The following is a 17,399-nucleotide window of genomic DNA, read 5'->3' on the forward strand; positions in this document are numbered from 1 at the left end:
GAGTTTTTGCCTGCCTGTTTATTTTTTTGTCTACCCACCTTGTTGGTCTTTCGCAATACAACCAGAGGTCTGTGTGTAGATAACAAAGTCACAAAGTTTCAGTGTGCAATGAAAGGACAGGTCCATTCAATTTGTAACCCACTCAAATCAAACCGAGGTCCCTGTGGGTTAATCTCCAGTCATTTCCCCAGTCGCTGTAGCAGGTTTAGTCCAGCAGGGGGCGGTGGCGAGGATGCCGACAGAAAAACAACAAGCAGTTCCCCGGAGAGAGAGAGAGAGAGGGAGATTGGAGCGAGACAGAAACTGTAATAAACAGCTTTATTTTACTTTCTCTTAAGTGTAAGAAGTTTCTCATTTCTTTCCTCCTCGGGTGAGTTCTTGTGTGTATTTCTTCACTTGTGTGCTCCAAATTCTTTTCTTTTTTTTAAATTTCAATAATTCCCCCAAAAATTGGCCATTGAATAGTAGGTTTTACATAAAGATGCATTTTATTAACATATCAAGACAAGTTAAGAGTCTCACGTGAAGTCACGTCGAAGAGAAACACAAAAATCAAAAAAACAACAAATGTAGTGATCAGATGTAAAAATGTATTGTTGTGACATATTAGATTTAATAAAAAAAAAACACCTCAGACTCACACCAACACCGCAGACTAAGAAGAGAGAAGAGTTGTAGATAAGAGTTTGGTCTGTTTCACATCCGACTCCCAGCCCAGCAGGGAACATTTCTTACCCTGAAGAGTTTGACTTCAAGAAAAAAGAAAATATATATATATATATATATTCAAATGAATAATCCTATCCAATCTCATTGTCGTATTTGCTTTTCACACACATTAAAAATGTGATTATTTTTCCCCCCCATACTAATTTAATGCAAGTTGAACTCTACAGACTCTTAATGGGCACAAATATACTGTATATGGGAAACTATTAACTACAGTGGTTAATGTTGGAGAGAGAAAAAAATGCAGCAGATGCACATTCAGTTTTAATAATAAAAAGATGGATTAGTGTTTTAGAGGGTTAAAGAAAACTTTTATGGAGCTCCGTCATTTCCACGGTGTTTTTAGATCAGTCATACACTGTAATCAATGAGCTCCTATCCAGAAACTTATTTCTACATTAGTTTGAAGCATGAAACCCAGCCAAAAAAAAAAAAAAAGAATAAATACAAAGCCGCCTTCAGACTCTCGCAGCCACAGCCGGCGCTCAGACGGCGCTCAGACGGCCCCATCGCTCTGAAAGACAAACATTATTAACGTTTTCATGTGTTTTAGTCTTAACATCTAATCCACTTTGTTTGCTAACACTAATCTGAACGCTTTACACTGCTGGCCCACATAATTTCCTGGATCCCAATTTCATTCAGCCAAATCTGCAATTAAAAGGTAAATATACAGCATCCTGATTAATTGTAATTATAGACCGGAGTCTGAGGATTTCACTGGTTAAGCAGTTGTTGTTTTTTTTTTTTAACTTCCTGTAGGTGTAAACACTTGGAAAAAAAAAAAAAAAAAAAAGCCTCAATCTACCGTTTAATCTTCAATATGTCTCCATAATTTCTTTTGCTTTATTATGAGTCTTTTATTTAAATCAGTTAGAATATAATTGAAACTAAATCTTTTTTTTTTTTTTTTTTTTTTTGTGCACAGATTTAACGAGAGAAATCGTGGTAGAACAATAAATACATATTATCTCACAACCTTTCTCTCTAACTAAGTAGACTTCAGCCTTACGGAAACAATAAGAAATATGAAGAAAAAAAAAAAAAAAGACGCTACCTATAGTAGTAATGATGATAATTTCAGACTTCAGCTTCACCAACAGAATTGGAGCCAATTCATCTCAGACATACAGTGAACTGAAGTGACTACAGCATCGTATGGGACGAGACACCGACCTCTCCGCAGCAGCCGCAGCAGTCCCCACACAGAGCTCCCAGCAGGCCGTTCACCACCTGCACGGCACACAGCGCCACCTGAATCAGACCCATGACCAGCAGCACGGAGAACAGAGACAGATGCCAGGACACCACGCCGGACGGCTCTTTGCACAGGGACCACATAGATTTGTCGGACAGATAGTTTCTGGGAGAGGAAGGTGAGAAAAGAGAGGAGCGGGGTAAAAAAAAAAAAAAGACAAGAAACTTGTTGAAAGAGTTCGTTTTAATGGATTAGTTGACCCGAAACAACTTCCAAACTTTTTGAAATTTAAGGACGGTAAAATGCTTTCACGTAAACATCCGCAATTTACTGAGAATGTAATGGAAACTTCACATATTATTAACTTGTCTCTCACCCTTTTGAGAAGGGGTAGTCCCAGATGGTTGTGGTTTTGTTAAAATCCGTGAGACATTTTGGTCCTTGGTTGATGGCCAGAGCTGAAGCTGTCACTGAGTAACCGGCACCTAAAACACCAACAGCTGCAAACAGAATAGAACTCAGCATCTGCGGAGGGAGAGTAAGAGAGGAGGGGGGAGGAAAGAAGAGCCGCTCATATTGGGAATCAATACGTTCAACATTCTCACTTTCAACTTCCCAAACACGGACGACAGTGGAGTCGCTCTCTCGGCGTGCTGAGGTCACGGTCACGGCCGACGCAAAGGCGACTGAGATGGTGTGAATGTGTGTGTGTGTGTGTGTGTGTGTAATCTGACACACTTTTGTTTGCCGATTCCCACCTATATGTTATTGATCAGTATGTGTGTGTGTGTGTGTGTGTCACTGGCAGCACAATACCAGCTCTGTGTTAGAAAGTCATCAAGGGAATGTCTTGTTACAGTCATTGGATTTGTATTTAATGTGTGTGTGTGTTTCCTTGACATTTATTGCTGTGTGAATCATGGAGGGTGTGTGTGTGTGTGTTCTTTACATTTATTGCTGTGTGAATCATGGAGGGTGTGTGTGTGTGTGTGTGTGTGTGTTCTTTACATTTATTGCTGTGTGAATCATGGAGGGTGTGTGTGTGTGTGTGTGTGTTCTTTACATTTATTGCTGTGTAAATCATGGAGGGTGTGTGTGTGTGTGCAGTGCCTCAGTGTTTGTTTTTCATGATGTGCTCAGGGTGATTTGACTCTGCAGGTACCAGGTGACACCTGGCAGCGGTAATCAGTACGCAGCAGCTGCAAAGCCTTCACGCTTTATTCTAACTCCTTTAATATTTAGGCTATCAGAAAAGTTGATGTTGTACTTTTTTTTTTTAAACTATTTTCATTCAAGGGAATATAATAGAAAATAAAAGTATTTTCTGCAGCAATAAGAAATTACTAATTAAGGTCCTCAATTACTGCTGCAAATGAGATTTCATAGTCCGATTTTCCCACAGAAAAATTACATTTTCACTTTTTTTTTTAATGTATTCTAATTGAACACCAGTTCAGTTCTTATTATTATTATTAATAATAATAAACTTTATTTGTATAGCACCTTTCATCCAAGAAATTCAGCTCAAAGTGTTTCACATTAAAAACGGATATCAAGGGAGAGAGCTTCAGGGGTAACTAGTTAAAGACTCAAATAGACAAGTTTTTAGCTTTCTTTTAAAAGTATTAACTGAGTTAGCTTCCCCGATATCTAACGGGTAGTTTGTTCCACATCTTTGGAGCAGAACTGATAAAAAAAAAAAAAGCTCAATCCCCAATTTTCTTTCGGATGTTTGCTGGCAACCTCCAATAAACCAGCAGCAGATGATCTCGGTGTTCTTGAAGACACAAAGTTAACCAGAGAGTTTAATACATAAAATAACAATTCATTTAAAAATGTAGGTTATTCAACACTACGCTGACAAAATGAATGTTCTTTCACACATTTTATATGAAGAAATAAAAACCAAAAACTTTATTTGCTCCTGTTTGTAGCCCTGGAAACAGCACTGCCATCCAGCTGTACCTGCTGGTAACGTTATTAGTGACACTTGTGGTTTACCTCCTGAATCAAAACATCTATTAAAAGGCCTGCTGAAGTCTCACTTGTTAAGCTGGTAAAAAAAAAAACACACAAAAACCCATTTAATCTACAATGTTGGCTACTAAAACTGCAGCCAGAGTGTTTAAAACGAGCTTTTCCCAACAAAAACAGAACAAAACAGACTTATTTCGGGACTCTTTCCAGTCTTCTCGCTTCCTGAGAGTCTAATCGGGACCTTCGCCCAACTTTTTCAAAACCACTGGTGTAAATAATCACTTCGCGATGGTGAGAAGTGAAACAGTGTGCAACATCTCCTCACCGCGAATCTCCGCCCACAGCTTTCGTTGCCACAGCAACCGCAGCAGTCATTGTTCTTCAGACCCATGAAGACCAGAGCCGGGAAGATCATCTGGCGCCCGGACACACCCCAAGTTCACACACACACACACACACACACACACACACACACACACACACACACACACACACACACACACACACACACACACACACACACACACACACACACACACACACACACACACAGTAGATAATGAATTATTTGTTCCTTTACTGTGTGCAGAAGGAAACTGAACTAATGTCCCACCAAGTCATTAAGATGTACAGAACAAGCGCCTTCTCAGGCAATTATTTAAAGCTGCAGCAGGTTTGTTAAGTTTTTCTGCAAACATGTCATAATTATTTGAAATATGTTATAGAAACATAAAAGTTGCTTTAAACTGATTTATGTTCTTCACAGGTACATATCATGCAATACCAAAGTAACTGTAAATACAAAATTATATTAAATCTTTGAAGAAATCCCCAGATAGTTAGCTGAATTTTCTCGGCTCTTTAAAAAAAAAAAAAAAAATTATGTGTAAATATAATTTCGTATATTACGATTTTGGTTTGCTCAACAAGCAAAAGAATCTGGGTGATTATTACAGGCAAGTTTTTCACATTTTATAAAACAAACAATCATTTCATAAAGAAAATAACTGTCAGATCGTCTTCAGTTAATATACAAGTCTACACAGCCACTCTCATCGTATCTCGCAGGCGATCAGATGTTTTTATAATTTATGTTTTAAAAACCTAATTTTGCACCGCCCTGAAGCACTCACCAGCACTCCAGATCCCAGAATGCCTCCAAAGTACCAGACTTGCTCTGTGATGTGGTCCTTTTCCACAAAGTTTCCACCGGGGAAGAAGAGGAGGATGTTGCACAGCACGCAGACAATCGCCACAGGCATCAGAGTGATCCCCAGACATTTGGCAAAGCCGCCTGAACACATTCTGACGCTGATGCTTCAACCGCCTGTGACAGAAACAACTCGACGTAATAGAGGTTATTTTCTGGGCCTCGAAACTCTCCACTTATTATCTAAAAGGTATATTTAAATATAGATTTAGTTTTCGTCCACTCCAAGCGGTTCAGGGGATAGAAGTTGAGATTTAAAAACAAAACAAAGATAATAGTAATAACCCTCCGCCTGGTTTGCTTCGACCAAATGAAGCGTCGTGGTCGCTTTGAAAATCTCTGAATGCTTCACCTGACCCGTCTGAGGATGGTTGATGCTTTGAGCCTTTATAGCCCCCTCTCCCTCCTCCTCCTCCCCCCCCCACCCCCCTCACCTATCTCACTGCTTCACTTTTACACCAGTCAGCTGCAATATGGCAGGATATCTCTCTCACACACACACACACACACACACACACACACACACACACACACACACACACACACACACACACACACACACACACACACACACGCACGCACACACACACACGCAGGCGTTTGCATGCTCATGCAAACACACCGAGGGCCCGTTAATGGAGGACGGCAGACCTGTGTGTGCACACAGATACACAAGTGAAGAGACACAGTGGTTAATGTTCAACCATGTGTTTTGTTGTTCATGGAGACGGGAGAGGAAGTGACAGACAGTTTGGTCGATACATCCGGGCCCTCGCGGCTCATCTGCAAAGACTTCTTCATTAGTTTCCTGTTCCTCATAAATATTGTTGAGCTAAGGATGACACGTGGTATCTAGGACGGGAACGTGATTTTGAATCATAGTTGTTGTTTTTTTTCACCATAAAAGTGTTAAAAAAATTGCCCAGTAGAAGGACAAATTGTAGATTATCGGACCACAACCCTGCCTCAGGTGTATTTAATGACACGTGTCAAGTTGTTAAGTTATAATATTTGCATTCTGTATCTTGAAATAATAATTCTATCTTTAAAAAAAAAAAAAAAATAAAAAATAAATGTTTTTTTCTACAGTAAAATTGACAAACTCGGTTACCTAAATTCACAATTGAATTTGTCTGGCAGGAGAAATTGTCGTATTAAAGAATAAACAACAGCAGACACCTTTTTTACACTACTTTATACTATTTATTTATTTTTAACAGATTTTTGATAGATAAAATAACAATTTAGATAAACTTAAAGGTTTTCAAATGTTGCTCTAAATTGACAAACTTTTCTGCTGTACAACCTTCTGGACTGTAACCATGCATTTAAGGTTGGTTTCACCAACATTTTTTATTCCACCTAATTGCAACAGCATGTGGTTATTTATGCTTTATTTTCTACCAATATACCTTGAATAATCCCTTATTATTGCCCATGAACCGATCCACATCTCTTATGGTTATGTTTTCCCGGTAGAGCGGCTGTCAGCACTTCAAAGGCACAACAGTTCACATGAGAAGTACCTCGTCCAATCGTAATCCCTCTTACCTCTGGTTTAAAGAAAATAAATATCAATAACAATTTGCCAAAAATAAAGACAACACAGGCTGCAGGATTGAGATTATTTCAGTTTTCAATTTGTAATCTGAAAGTGTAGCCTGAAAGCATTGGGATTTGTTGTTTCAGATAACCTCCACTTGAATTATATGGATCAAAAGTCCTTAAAGATGCAAGAAAAACGACTCTACAATTTCAAAACATCTCTGTCTGCTGATGAGACAACAGAACAGTTTATAAATTAGTGTGTGGTACTTTTGAAACTGTTTCCAAACATATGAGTTAACCTACCATATATATATATATAAAAAAAAAAGGGAAAACTGTGTTTGCATTTTTGTACTGGTTATTATGTGGTTATTTCATTCCTCCTATAAACCCCATAAATTAATTCTAGTCTAGTATGATCGACGCGATCTGCGATCTGCTTCTCTTCTCTGCCGTGCTGGTTTAGCCATACTCTACCGATAACCGAGTAATCGATGAGAAGCTGAAAGTCCAAGATACAAACATTTCTTTTTGCCGCGGTATTTTGTCCCGATCTTGCCCGCATTCGCTTGCAGTTCCTGCGGGATGGATCCAGGCTTCACGTTCTCCTCCCGTCGGTCCCCTGTGGTGTGTTTACACGGCTGCGTGGCGTCCAGCCAACCGCTGGCTTCCAACATTGGACTGGGTGAGTGCAAAACTGTTGCCATGGAGATCTTTGACAGACATGCGGCAGGATGACTGACAGGTTTCTGGATTTCTTTCCTGAAAATGAAGAAATGTTTTTTTTTTTTTTTTCTTTTCACTTCGACAGAAAATATGCCAGTTAATTGTTTCTGTCCTAGTTAGATGTCGACTTCCAGTTTTGCACCATGCCTCTAAATCCTTTTTGTGTTTTGTGACTTTGCCTTTTTGGATACTCCTCAAATGACAGCTCCTAATGTTTTAATTACCCGTTTGCAAAGTAAAGTTTTTGATTGCTTGAGCCTTTTGCCTCCTGTGTTGTCTGTTTGGGTCCCATCGCTCTCTGCAGAAATGCACCACGTGGTTGGGGTCCTGTGTAACTTTTCACCAACAGTGGGTGTCAATCAATTTATTAGAAAACAGGTGTGCCAAGTGGCTGAAAACCTCCTAAAGTCCCTTTTCACATCTGATTACATCTGATAAATCTAACCAACACCAAAAAAAAAAAAAAAAGATTGTACATACTTTAATGTGAGAATTTTTTTTTTTACAGTGATTAAACATCTGTGGCACACTGCAATGCAAATATGAGTGCAGTCATCATATGTCAGTGCATTACACAACAAAGCTCGGTTTAGGAAGTTGTTAAAATATTCTCCCTGTATGGCAAAGCGACAGAATATGTTTTGCTGTTGATTTGCGTGATGAGAATTAACGGCTATTAAAAGGTACTTGCACGTCTAAGGAATTAAAATATGTGGTGGAAAAAGGTTTTCAAATTTGTACCCAAATTCATCTGACCTTTACCCGGGTAACGCCCCTCCACGGCCGGGGTGTGATTGTGATGTAATAAATCAGTCATGGGTATTTGTTTTTATTTGTCCAGATGTCCTGAAGCGTGGGGGCAATGCGGCGGATGCTGCGGTTGCCGTGGCAGCAGCTCTGGCGGTAACAGAGCCGTGCAGCACCGGCCCTGGCGGGGACGCCTTCTGCTTGTTCTACGACGGGAACGCTGGAGAGATCAGAGGGATTAACGGCAGGTGGACGCCCCTTTGTTTCTTTTGTTCTTGCCGGTCCTCACGCAGAGACAATTAGCTTGAGCCTCTCTCTGTGTTTCCTCAGTGGTCGTTCAGCCCGAGCTCAGACCCTGGACTTCCTGGAAGGACGTGGTTACACTGCAGACGCCCCTCCTTCGGTGTTTGATGCTTTGAATGTAACGGTACCAGGAGCCCCTGCATGCTGGTGTGATACTGTACAGCTGTTTGGAAGTCACAAGGTTTGTCTGTGTGTCTTTGTGTGTTTTGTGCAAAACTCAGGGAGCCAAAAGCCCATCTAGCATAATCATTGAAACATGCTGAAGTAACCAAACATGCCTGGAAGTAGGACTCTTGACTCTGAATCAAAGCAGTAGACAAACTGAATAATTTCTTTATTTGGTCAAAGCTGCAGTAACTTGGCCATCTGAGGTTGAGTTTCTGCAGGTACTTGGTGCCACTGGCCAAGTTCTTCTCTCCTATTTGAGGAAAGAAGTTGCTTGAACACTCAAGAAGGAAGCAACTTTTAGTCCAGAAGCTTCAAGAGCAAAGAGCGCTGTTGGTCGCAGTCCAGTGCAGCTTGTTAAACCAAGCTGTTTTTATGGTCTCAGTTGAAAAGTGAAAGATATTTGTTCAAGATTAAAAGACTCGAACCAAAACACTGTTAAAATTGTCCAATCAAACTTTTACTGTGAGAACGTAATTGTCAAAGACACCTAAAATGTTAACATTTTCCTGTAATACTTCCCATCGACAATAGCATAACCTTCTTTAGTTATGTACAGCTAAAAATATACATACTATGACCAGCTCCTTTATTGTGGTGTTTTGGTTTGGATTTGAAACCAGGTATTATTAACAAACTCAAAAGTAAAAAAAAAAAAAAAAACTACTTTTTTTTTTTTTATATTGTCAAAAGGTACTTTGGAAAATGTAATGATTGAAGTATAAGAAGGTTATGAATTATTTAGTGAGGTGTACTCTCACTCTCAGACTGATAACTAATAATGGATTTAATTTTTCTCTCTCTGGGAAACCCTCATAGGAAATTGCAAATCAGTTTTTAGTCTCCACACATTTCTTCCAAAAACAATAACTCATCCTTCCTGCTCGGGGAAGTTTCCTGTAATGGGCATGTGTTTCCTCTTCCTGTTTCCCTAGCTGTCCTTGCAGGAGGTGCTGAGTGGGGCTGCGGAGCTAGCAGAGGCGGGGTTTCCTGTTGCCGAGGTGACAGCCCACCACTGGGCGAACTGGGTGGCTGCTTTGAGGGATGCTGGGAAGGAATTAGGTGGGGACTTGCTGATTGATGGTCAAGCGCCCAGGTGTGGACAAGTGTTCAAAAACACCGCCCTGGCTCGAACCCTGAAGGTAAATCCTTGAAACTAAAACAACAAACACAGCTTCGTCGGTCATGTGGGAAGCATTGGGCCTCTTTTTTTTTTCTTTTTCTGAACTCCTGTTATTCAGACAAAGAACGAAACAGAACAATGTCGGAGCTCAAAGAAACCGCTGTGTTTGTTCCATTTCCTTATTTGGTTTTGCTGAACTTGACTCAGCCTCCTCTGTGTAAAGACCCTGGATGAACCCAGGGGCATACTCGGCAGTTAACCCTGAACCCATCAGTGTGTTGGACTTGATATGGAAGGAAAACAAAGAAGATAGCGGGGCGGAGGAATATTGATTGTGCATGGGTAAGCAGAGTAATAAGGGAAGGATTTAGGGCCTGAAATGAAAGCAGAACCAGAAAGTTAGTGCTTGATTAGATCAGTTGGGTGGGGTGGGGGGGGGGGGGTGCACGCCCTAAACTCACCGTCACTCAACTGTTTCCTAACCCTGACCCTGATCTTAACCCTCCTACTACGCTGCAACCAACCACAAGCGGCGGGTGGCGAGACGGCAGCGTAGTACCGTGTGCATCAGAGGTCAAACAGAGCTCAGTTGTAGGCACTTCACTGTTGTAATCTTGTACTTTGTTTAAAGGGGAAATGTGGTCACAATCTCCCCTTATGTTCCTAAATTAAGACATGAAGTTCACGAGAATGGGACGGACGTGAGTTCACCGTGACCTTCGACCGGCGAAATCTTTTAAGTTCATTCCAGAGTCCAAGTGAACGTTTGTGCCAAATTCGAAGAAGTTCCCGAGATATCACATTCACAATAATGGGACAGACATAAGGTCCCAATGATGTTGACCCTTGACTTTTGACCACCAAAAAGTGTCCAAGTGAAAGTTAACCCTAACCCTTTCATGTTCCTTTCCTGACTGTGCGACCATGATTGTGTATTTCATTGAGGATAATGTGATATTTATAAAACTACACTCATTCAGTTGTTTCCTGCCGGTGGGAATTCAATAGCGCTACGGCTGACGTCACCGTGGGTGAGCGTGTGTTTGTGTCTGCTTGTGTGTCACCTATGAAGTATGCACTGACTGATGCTCCACTGTGTTACTACATCAAACACACGGCCATTTGTAATTCAATAATGCAGGAAAAGAGCCAAGTACGCCCTTAACAGCCCTCGACACACACACACACACACACACACACACACACACACACACACTGTACACTCACGTTCCTGAGTCAGATGAAACAATGGCAGTGACTTCAGCCTCATTGATGGGTGGGCTCCATGGCATCACAACGGTCATTCCTCGACGATGACGGTGTGTCACTTCCCCCATTCACACACACGCACCCACCAGTTCATTCGATAACTGGTACACACACTGATACCCTTTCAAACACTGGACTCCTGTGGCATTACATCATACTCACCATCGTATTTTCAAAGGTTTTCTACCGGGCTGTTAAAACCTGTTGACGGATAGATGTAGATGCAAAGAGATGAACTTTCTAACAAGTTGATTGTACCACTTCCCGGTCTGTAACGTGGACTGATGTTGTCCGCAGGAGCTCGGTGAGCGTGGCAAACCAGCTTTCTACCAGGGCCGAGCGGCCCAAGCCATCGTTGACGTCATCAACCAAAACGGAGGGGTCATGACCTTGGACGACCTCGGCAGCCACGCCAGCGAGGTCGTCACCCCCATAAGCACAGACTACAAGGTCAGCAACCAGAGGCGCTTGTTCCAGCTGTATTTTAATAACGTGGTCAGCAGAGTGAACGAGGTTGTGGTGTTTTTTTTAATTTTTTTTTTTTAGGGTGTGCGTCTTTGGGAACTTCCTCCTAACAGTCAAGGCCTGGCTGCCCTGCTGCTGCTCAACATCCTGGAGAACTTTCCTCAACTCAAAGGTAACCACAGAGCAGAAATACCAGCGAGAGGTGTTTCTCAAATGTCCAGCAGGTCTGAACTGAACGAGTCAACTTTTACTCCGCAGAAAATAAAAGTGGTAGCTCACCTAATTTCCCAGGAATGCCTATTTTATAACACAGCCCAGATAGTTCCAGTGCGATGTACTGAAATCTTTTAGCTTCCTGACCCTGAAATGTCCCCCACCCTCCCTTCCTCCGCCCCCGCGTCCAGTGGACAAAATGTTCATCCTGTAATTATGTTGCATAATGCATTTACTGTGGCACACATGTAAAGGTCATTTTACAAAGAGTGTTTGTTTGGCAGTATTTATTACGTGATCTAAATGCTTATACTTTACATACAAGTGTCTACACAAGTCTGAAATTGTTCTTGTTTCTTCCTCGACTTCTTTAATAAGGTAAACAAAAATTAAAAAAAAAAGTAAAAACCTGAAATGTTTGTGGAGGGATTATGACATTTGGGTTGCAGTAATCTATTTGTGTGCGTGTGTGTGTGTGTGTGTGTTTTTCTGTGTTTATTTGTGTAGCTGCGGGCCATAACAGCTCTGACTATATTCACGTATTGGTGGAGGCTGTGCGTTTGACATTCTCAGATGCTCTGCGTTGCCTGGGCGACCCAGACCATGTGACCATCCCTCTGGAAACCTTACTGGACAAAAGCTACAGTCAGGAGCGAGCGCAGCGCATCAGCATGGACAGGTGTGTGTTCCTGTTGGCTGGTTACCAGTGTGTACCAGTCGTTCTCTGTTGACTTTAGGTTGGACTGTAGACTTTTACTTCCCCTGGCCTTAGCGTCCATCCCTTCGTGTCCTGTCGCTCACTTACACAGGGTGTGTGGTTGTATATTTTGACAACGATGCGTATTTACTGGTCCGCACCGTAGACTTTGAACTTTATGTCTTTAACAGTCGGTCAAACAGACTATAAAAGTCTATTGATAATCTTTTGTACGCATTCATGTACACACACACACACACACACACACACACACACACACACACACACACACACACACACACACACACACACACACACACACACACACACACACACACACACACACACACACACACACACACACACACACACACAGACGTATTCTCTGATAATAAATCCTGCCGTTGTTATTGTTATTTTAAATACTGCATTCATAACTTTAGATCGATGAATTGTGTGTCACTGCAGTGGGCATCGCACACAAATGCATATATTAATGATTTGACCAAACTTAAAAAAGCTGTGAGTTGGATCCTGGTATTAGATCCTCGTCACAGTTGCTATGTTTACATGATCATAATAAACCGAGAGGTCAATGCTGGGAATTACAGATTATTTTTACTGCACTGCAATAATCTGGTTGCTGTAAATGAAATGGAAAATTAGAGACAGGAACAACCCACATTAGTCCAACATATCTAGTGATATGGGAGTTTTGGATCATATTACTCTTTATTTTCTTTTCACATATTCTTTGACCAACACAACTTTTCCTCTCAGACTATTTGTGCCCCCCCTCCCCCTTTCTCTGACTTTGCAGACCTTTCCGATACACAAAGTAAAAACATCACCAACAATCATGGGTTATTTCATCTTTAATGATCTGTTTTGGATTGTTTGTGTGTGTGAATCTTTAGGGCCATGGAGCGAGTGGAGCCTGGCCTGATGACAGGAAGTGACACCGTCTATTTCTGTGTGATTGACAGTCAGGGGAACGCATGTTCATTTGTCAACAGCAACTACATGGGCTTTGGGAGCGGGCTGGTCCCGAAGGACTGTGGATTCTCACTACAGGTCTGAAGGATCAGAAAGAATGTGTTTGTTTGTGTGCATGTGAGGTAATAATAACTTCATTAAAAGTCTCAGTGTGCTCGTAAATCATAGAACACATGTATAATTCAGTTTTAAAAATATCTTCTAAATATGATTTGTTACAGTCAGAAGACATAAATGGAATTCGTGAAAGCACCACTATAGCACTTTCAGCTGGCTTGTCTCTAAGTTATATACAGTCTTATTAAAAAATATATGAGTTACAAGCAGCAACCAGCAGTGACATCACCCACTGATATGTGAACTGCTTTAATCACACTTCAAATTTGGATTTTGAACATAGCCGTTTTGCTATTTTGGAGCCAGAAGTGACCATATTTGGACAAGCTGGTGGAGGGAACGGTGAATCTGACTCCATGTGATTTTGAACCTAAGGACATTATGCCCCGCCCACCTATAGTGGAAACCTGACAGCAGCACAGGCCTGCCAATCAAACAAACCCCACCCAAAAATGCCACTTTTTGAGGCTTAATTTCTAATTAATGACAGGATTATTTTCAGATGGACCGCCAGAAAACTAATTATAAGAAGCGACTTTAGTGAATGACACCAAATTGACTCGTGGGAAAAATGTTTGGATTTTGTATTTCATGAAAGAATTTGAATGTGAGTCTATGGAGCCAGAGCCTTGTTGGAGCCAACCACTAGTGGCCCTCGGTGGTATTGCAGTTTCAGGCACTTCTGCATTTCCCCCATGTCGCCGTAGTTCCATGATGATACGTGATGAATATATCACAAAAAGTAGAATTTCCAGACTGCTTTAAAAAGTCTTTAAAGACAGAAAAGAAGGGGAGTAAATGCTGAAAGGTTTGATTCCTGGTTTGAATCTTTATAATATCATAATGAAGGCTCTGTTTTCTCTCAGAATCGTGGCGCCAGCTTTTCTCTGTGTCGTAACCACATCAACTGTGTCGCTGGAGGGAAGCGGCCGTATCACACCATAATTCCTGCACTCCTCACTGACTCTGCAGCCAAATCCCCAAAACCACAACTCCTCGCTGCTCTCGGGGTGATGGGGGCTTTTATGCAGCCGCAGGGACACATCCAGGTATAAAGTCATCAAGACCGACAGACCGAGGTGGAGCGAATATAGTAAAGACACGGTTCATTTCTTAATTTAATTTGTCCTCGTTTCTAAATATTTACGGATTTGTCAGTTTGTAAATAAATTTGTTATTGGTTATTATATCAACGTCCAACTCGATCTGCCATTTATGATTTTCTTTTTTCTGTTCATAATTTAAGTGGTCTTTACGTTGGTTTTCAGTAACATATAACTTACCAGATTGACTTGAATGTACCTCGGTGGTTCTGGTTCCTCACGTGCGTATGTCATTTTATAACGTGCTAAAAAGGGATATTTATTTGATATTTATTTGTCGAGTTACATTTATCTAACGCGAGCCAGCGCCACGGGCACTGCAGCATTTACGGCCCTAGATAATTTGCAATTCCCCGTCACCTGATGGGGTTGTAAAATACGTGGAACTTAACAACACATCCAATAAAAACCATTAAAGTCAGAACTTATCAGGAAAATACAGACAGAACAATACGAGGCACTTGGCACCGAAATATAACACAATAAAGGAAACATAAGCAAGAAGCTGTAAATCAATCATGACTACACGACTGAACCCTGTAACTTAACTGGTAACTGTTTCTGTTCTTGTGTTCAGGTGTTGTTGAACATGATGGAGTTTGGGATGAATCCTCAACAAGCTCTGGACGCACCGAGAGTCTACGTACAGTATGACCACAAAAGTACGTCTGATAAACACACGCCTACACAGCTCAAACAATTTTTTTGCATCATTTGAATGATTCACCTGCAGTAAAACATCACACCCTGATTAATTATTAATGATAATGTGTGTTTAGTCAAAATACTGATTAGATAAATTAATCTGACTTTCATTTTATTTAATCATAATGCACTGTATATGATATGATACTTTTTGGTTGTATCAACGCTGCCTCAAATATAAATGTTAATAAGAGATCACTTCTTTTGTTATAGTTTGGATTTATGTCCACTGTGAAAATGTCAGGTTGGTACAGACATGATGTATTACAAGCATTACAGACTCTGATTGGTCATATGTCTTTCCAGCTGATCAGTGGTTGGTTAATTTGGAGGAGGGAGTCGACCAGGAGGTTGCCGAAGAACTGAGAAGACGGGGCCACAAAGTTAACTGGCCAGTCACAGGTACAATATGTAAACAATTAGCCGTTTGTGATGGATATTTAGTGTTTTTCATGTTTGAAGAATGTTTATTTAAAAAAAAAAAAAAAGTTCTTGCTCTGGCTTAAATTCTTCAATAATTGCTATTGTTGCTACAACTTTTAAGTTTTGAAAATGATTGAGCTAAGAAATCAAAGAAGTAAAAAAGTAATTGCTGATTCTTGTTCTTATCAATGGAAAGAAGAAGTGTGTGTTTCTTTACTGCTGCCACCTTCATATCCTCTGATCTGTACTGTATGTTGTAACTATTTTTAGACACTGGATATTCTGTTTGCAAAATCAAACCAGAAGCCTTCATCTCATGTAGTTTGCTTGCTCATGAGACGGATATTGCAGTGGATAATAGTGACATAATAAATATTTGATAAATCAGTTTGACAGGATAACTTGATTTTTTTTTTTTTTCTCCATTTGCCTTTTTCATTCATTAAAACAGGCCACAGGAGGTCTCAGTTTGGGCGGGGACAGATCATCACAGTGGGGGACTGGTGGAATTCATCTGTCACTCAAGCTGATAGTCCACACAGGGTGTTGTGGGCGGGATCAGACCCCAGAGGAGACGGATGTGCTCAGGGATACTAGTGGTGTAATGATCTGAGAAATTCATCAGAGAAGTATTTGAAGAGAAATTCCTTCACAGGTCTGACACGCATGTCAGTTAATGACGAGAAGTCAGGTTTACGACACAATCAAAGCGAAGGCCTGAAGAGCTACGTGCCTTATTTCATCATGTTCTTATATCGGTGTTCATTGTTGTGTGTTATTGTTCGCAGTCCGTTCACAATCACGTCATGAGCTCTGTGCATCGTGCGAAGTCAAAATGATTCCTACCAATCAAAATGTAAACTCTACCGAAAATCCCTCTGCTTGTAATAGAAGGATTAGCACCAGAGTCTGTTGACGCTGACGCACAAATCTGAAGCGACAAGGAGGAAGATAAATCTGAGTGTTACATACCAAAGATGCTCTTGCTTCCTCAGCTCTGTGTTCTGGTGGCGATGATTATTTGTTTCAGTCTTAGTAATTAGTTGCTGCTGATGTAGTTTCGTAGGGAAGCACTTTTAATACATATATAACCCTCCTTCCTCAGTCCACTTTTACTCTGCGAGACATTTTGCAGAACTAATAAGAGTGTAAATGATGTAATAATATGAAGTTGTATCTCCATAAAATTCATGTGTAATTTTCCTACATTTTAAAACATATTTGTTCCTGTTATTGTTTGAAACGAACCAATTTAATGATCAGTATTTCAAATGATGTATGACTGAAATCTGCTTCATCTCTTCACAACGACATCGTACATAAAGCTGGTCGGTCATAAACTCAGTTAGTCTATGCAGAGAAAGGTGTCTCAGAAAGGGCTTGTATGTGTGGATATTCAGGATCTGGTGAGTCCTTATAATTTTTCTTGCAATACTTTAATATACTGTAATAATATAGTCCATAAAAAGGCTGTAATGACTAATAAAATATATACACAAGAAATGCAGCTCAAAGGCCTTCGCAGCAACAAAACTATGGTATGGCATTTCTTTGACATTTTGGACAGCAGACAATAGTATAACATTTCAATTACATTTTGGATAACATACTATAACCCACATTAGTTTTACCAGCAACTAAAGAGTTAACTCACACATGCAGTACCGACGTTTACCAGAGAGGCG

At 40.7% G+C, this 17,399-nt stretch overlaps 2 protein-coding genes across 3 annotated transcripts; one reads left to right on the plus strand and one right to left on the minus strand.

Moving 5' to 3' along the window:
• Positions 1-429: 429 nt before the first annotated feature.
• tm4sf4 (transmembrane 4 L six family member 4) lies at positions 430-5,460 on the minus strand. Its single transcript, XM_069704853.1, has 5 exons — positions 5,038-5,460; positions 4,230-4,319; positions 2,304-2,452; positions 1,906-2,092; positions 430-1,243 (listed from the first exon to the last, which is right to left on the minus strand). The coding sequence occupies exons 1-5, from the start codon at positions 5,206-5,208 to the stop codon at positions 1,226-1,228; spliced, it is 615 nt and encodes a 204-aa protein (XP_069560954.1). The 5' UTR covers positions 5,209-5,460; the 3' UTR covers positions 430-1,225.
• A 1,719-nt stretch (positions 5,461-7,179) lies between these two features.
• On the plus strand, positions 7,180-17,383 carry LOC138624550 (glutathione hydrolase-like YwrD proenzyme). Of its 2 annotated transcripts, none has more exons than XM_069704854.1 (12): positions 7,180-7,347; positions 8,230-8,383; positions 8,466-8,619; positions 9,539-9,745; positions 11,293-11,445; positions 11,542-11,632; positions 12,181-12,352; positions 13,288-13,444; positions 14,350-14,532; positions 15,164-15,248; positions 15,598-15,693; positions 16,166-17,383. In XM_069704854.1, exons 1-12 carry the CDS (start codon positions 7,248-7,250, stop codon positions 16,309-16,311), a joined length of 1,698 nt encoding a protein of 565 aa, XP_069560955.1. In that variant the 5' UTR covers positions 7,180-7,247; the 3' UTR covers positions 16,312-17,383. The 2 variants fall into 2 exon arrangements, with proteins under 2 accessions (XP_069560955.1, XP_069560957.1); XM_069704856.1 differs by having other exon boundaries at positions 13,357-13,444.
• Positions 17,384-17,399: the final 16 nt, after the last annotated feature.

Source organism: Brachyistius frenatus, unplaced genomic scaffold (genome assembly GCF_029030835.1).
Source record: "Brachyistius frenatus isolate BFR_SWC_R1_liver_20210118 unplaced genomic scaffold, ASM2903083v1 Contig_52, whole genome shotgun sequence".
NCBI lineage: Eukaryota > Metazoa > Chordata > Actinopteri > Embiotocidae > Brachyistius > Brachyistius frenatus.

Bases quoted from the DNA above. Each gene is read 5' to 3' on its own strand.
- tm4sf4 (XM_069704853.1), bottom strand. From the start codon at position 5,208: ATGTGTTCAGGCGGCTTTGCCAAATGTCTGGGGATCACTCTGATGCCT. The intron at 4,320-5,037 runs GTGAGTGCTTCA...TCCGGGCGCCAG, and splicing joins TTCTGGGATCTGGAGTGCTG to ATGATCTTCCCGGCTCTGGT. The intron at 2,093-2,303 runs GTGAGAGACAAG...TTCCTCTCCCAG, and splicing joins GACTACCCCTTCTCAAAAGG to AAACTATCTGTCCGACAAAT.
- LOC138624550 (XM_069704854.1), top strand. From the start codon at position 7,248: ATGGATCCAGGCTTCACGTTCTCCTCCCGTCGGTCCCCTGTGGTGTGT. The intron at 9,746-11,292 runs GTAAATCCTTGA...TGTTGTCCGCAG, and splicing joins CCCTGGCTCGAACCCTGAAG to GAGCTCGGTGAGCGTGGCAA. The intron at 11,633-12,180 runs GTAACCACAGAG...TTATTTGTGTAG, and splicing joins GAACTTTCCTCAACTCAAAG to CTGCGGGCCATAACAGCTCT.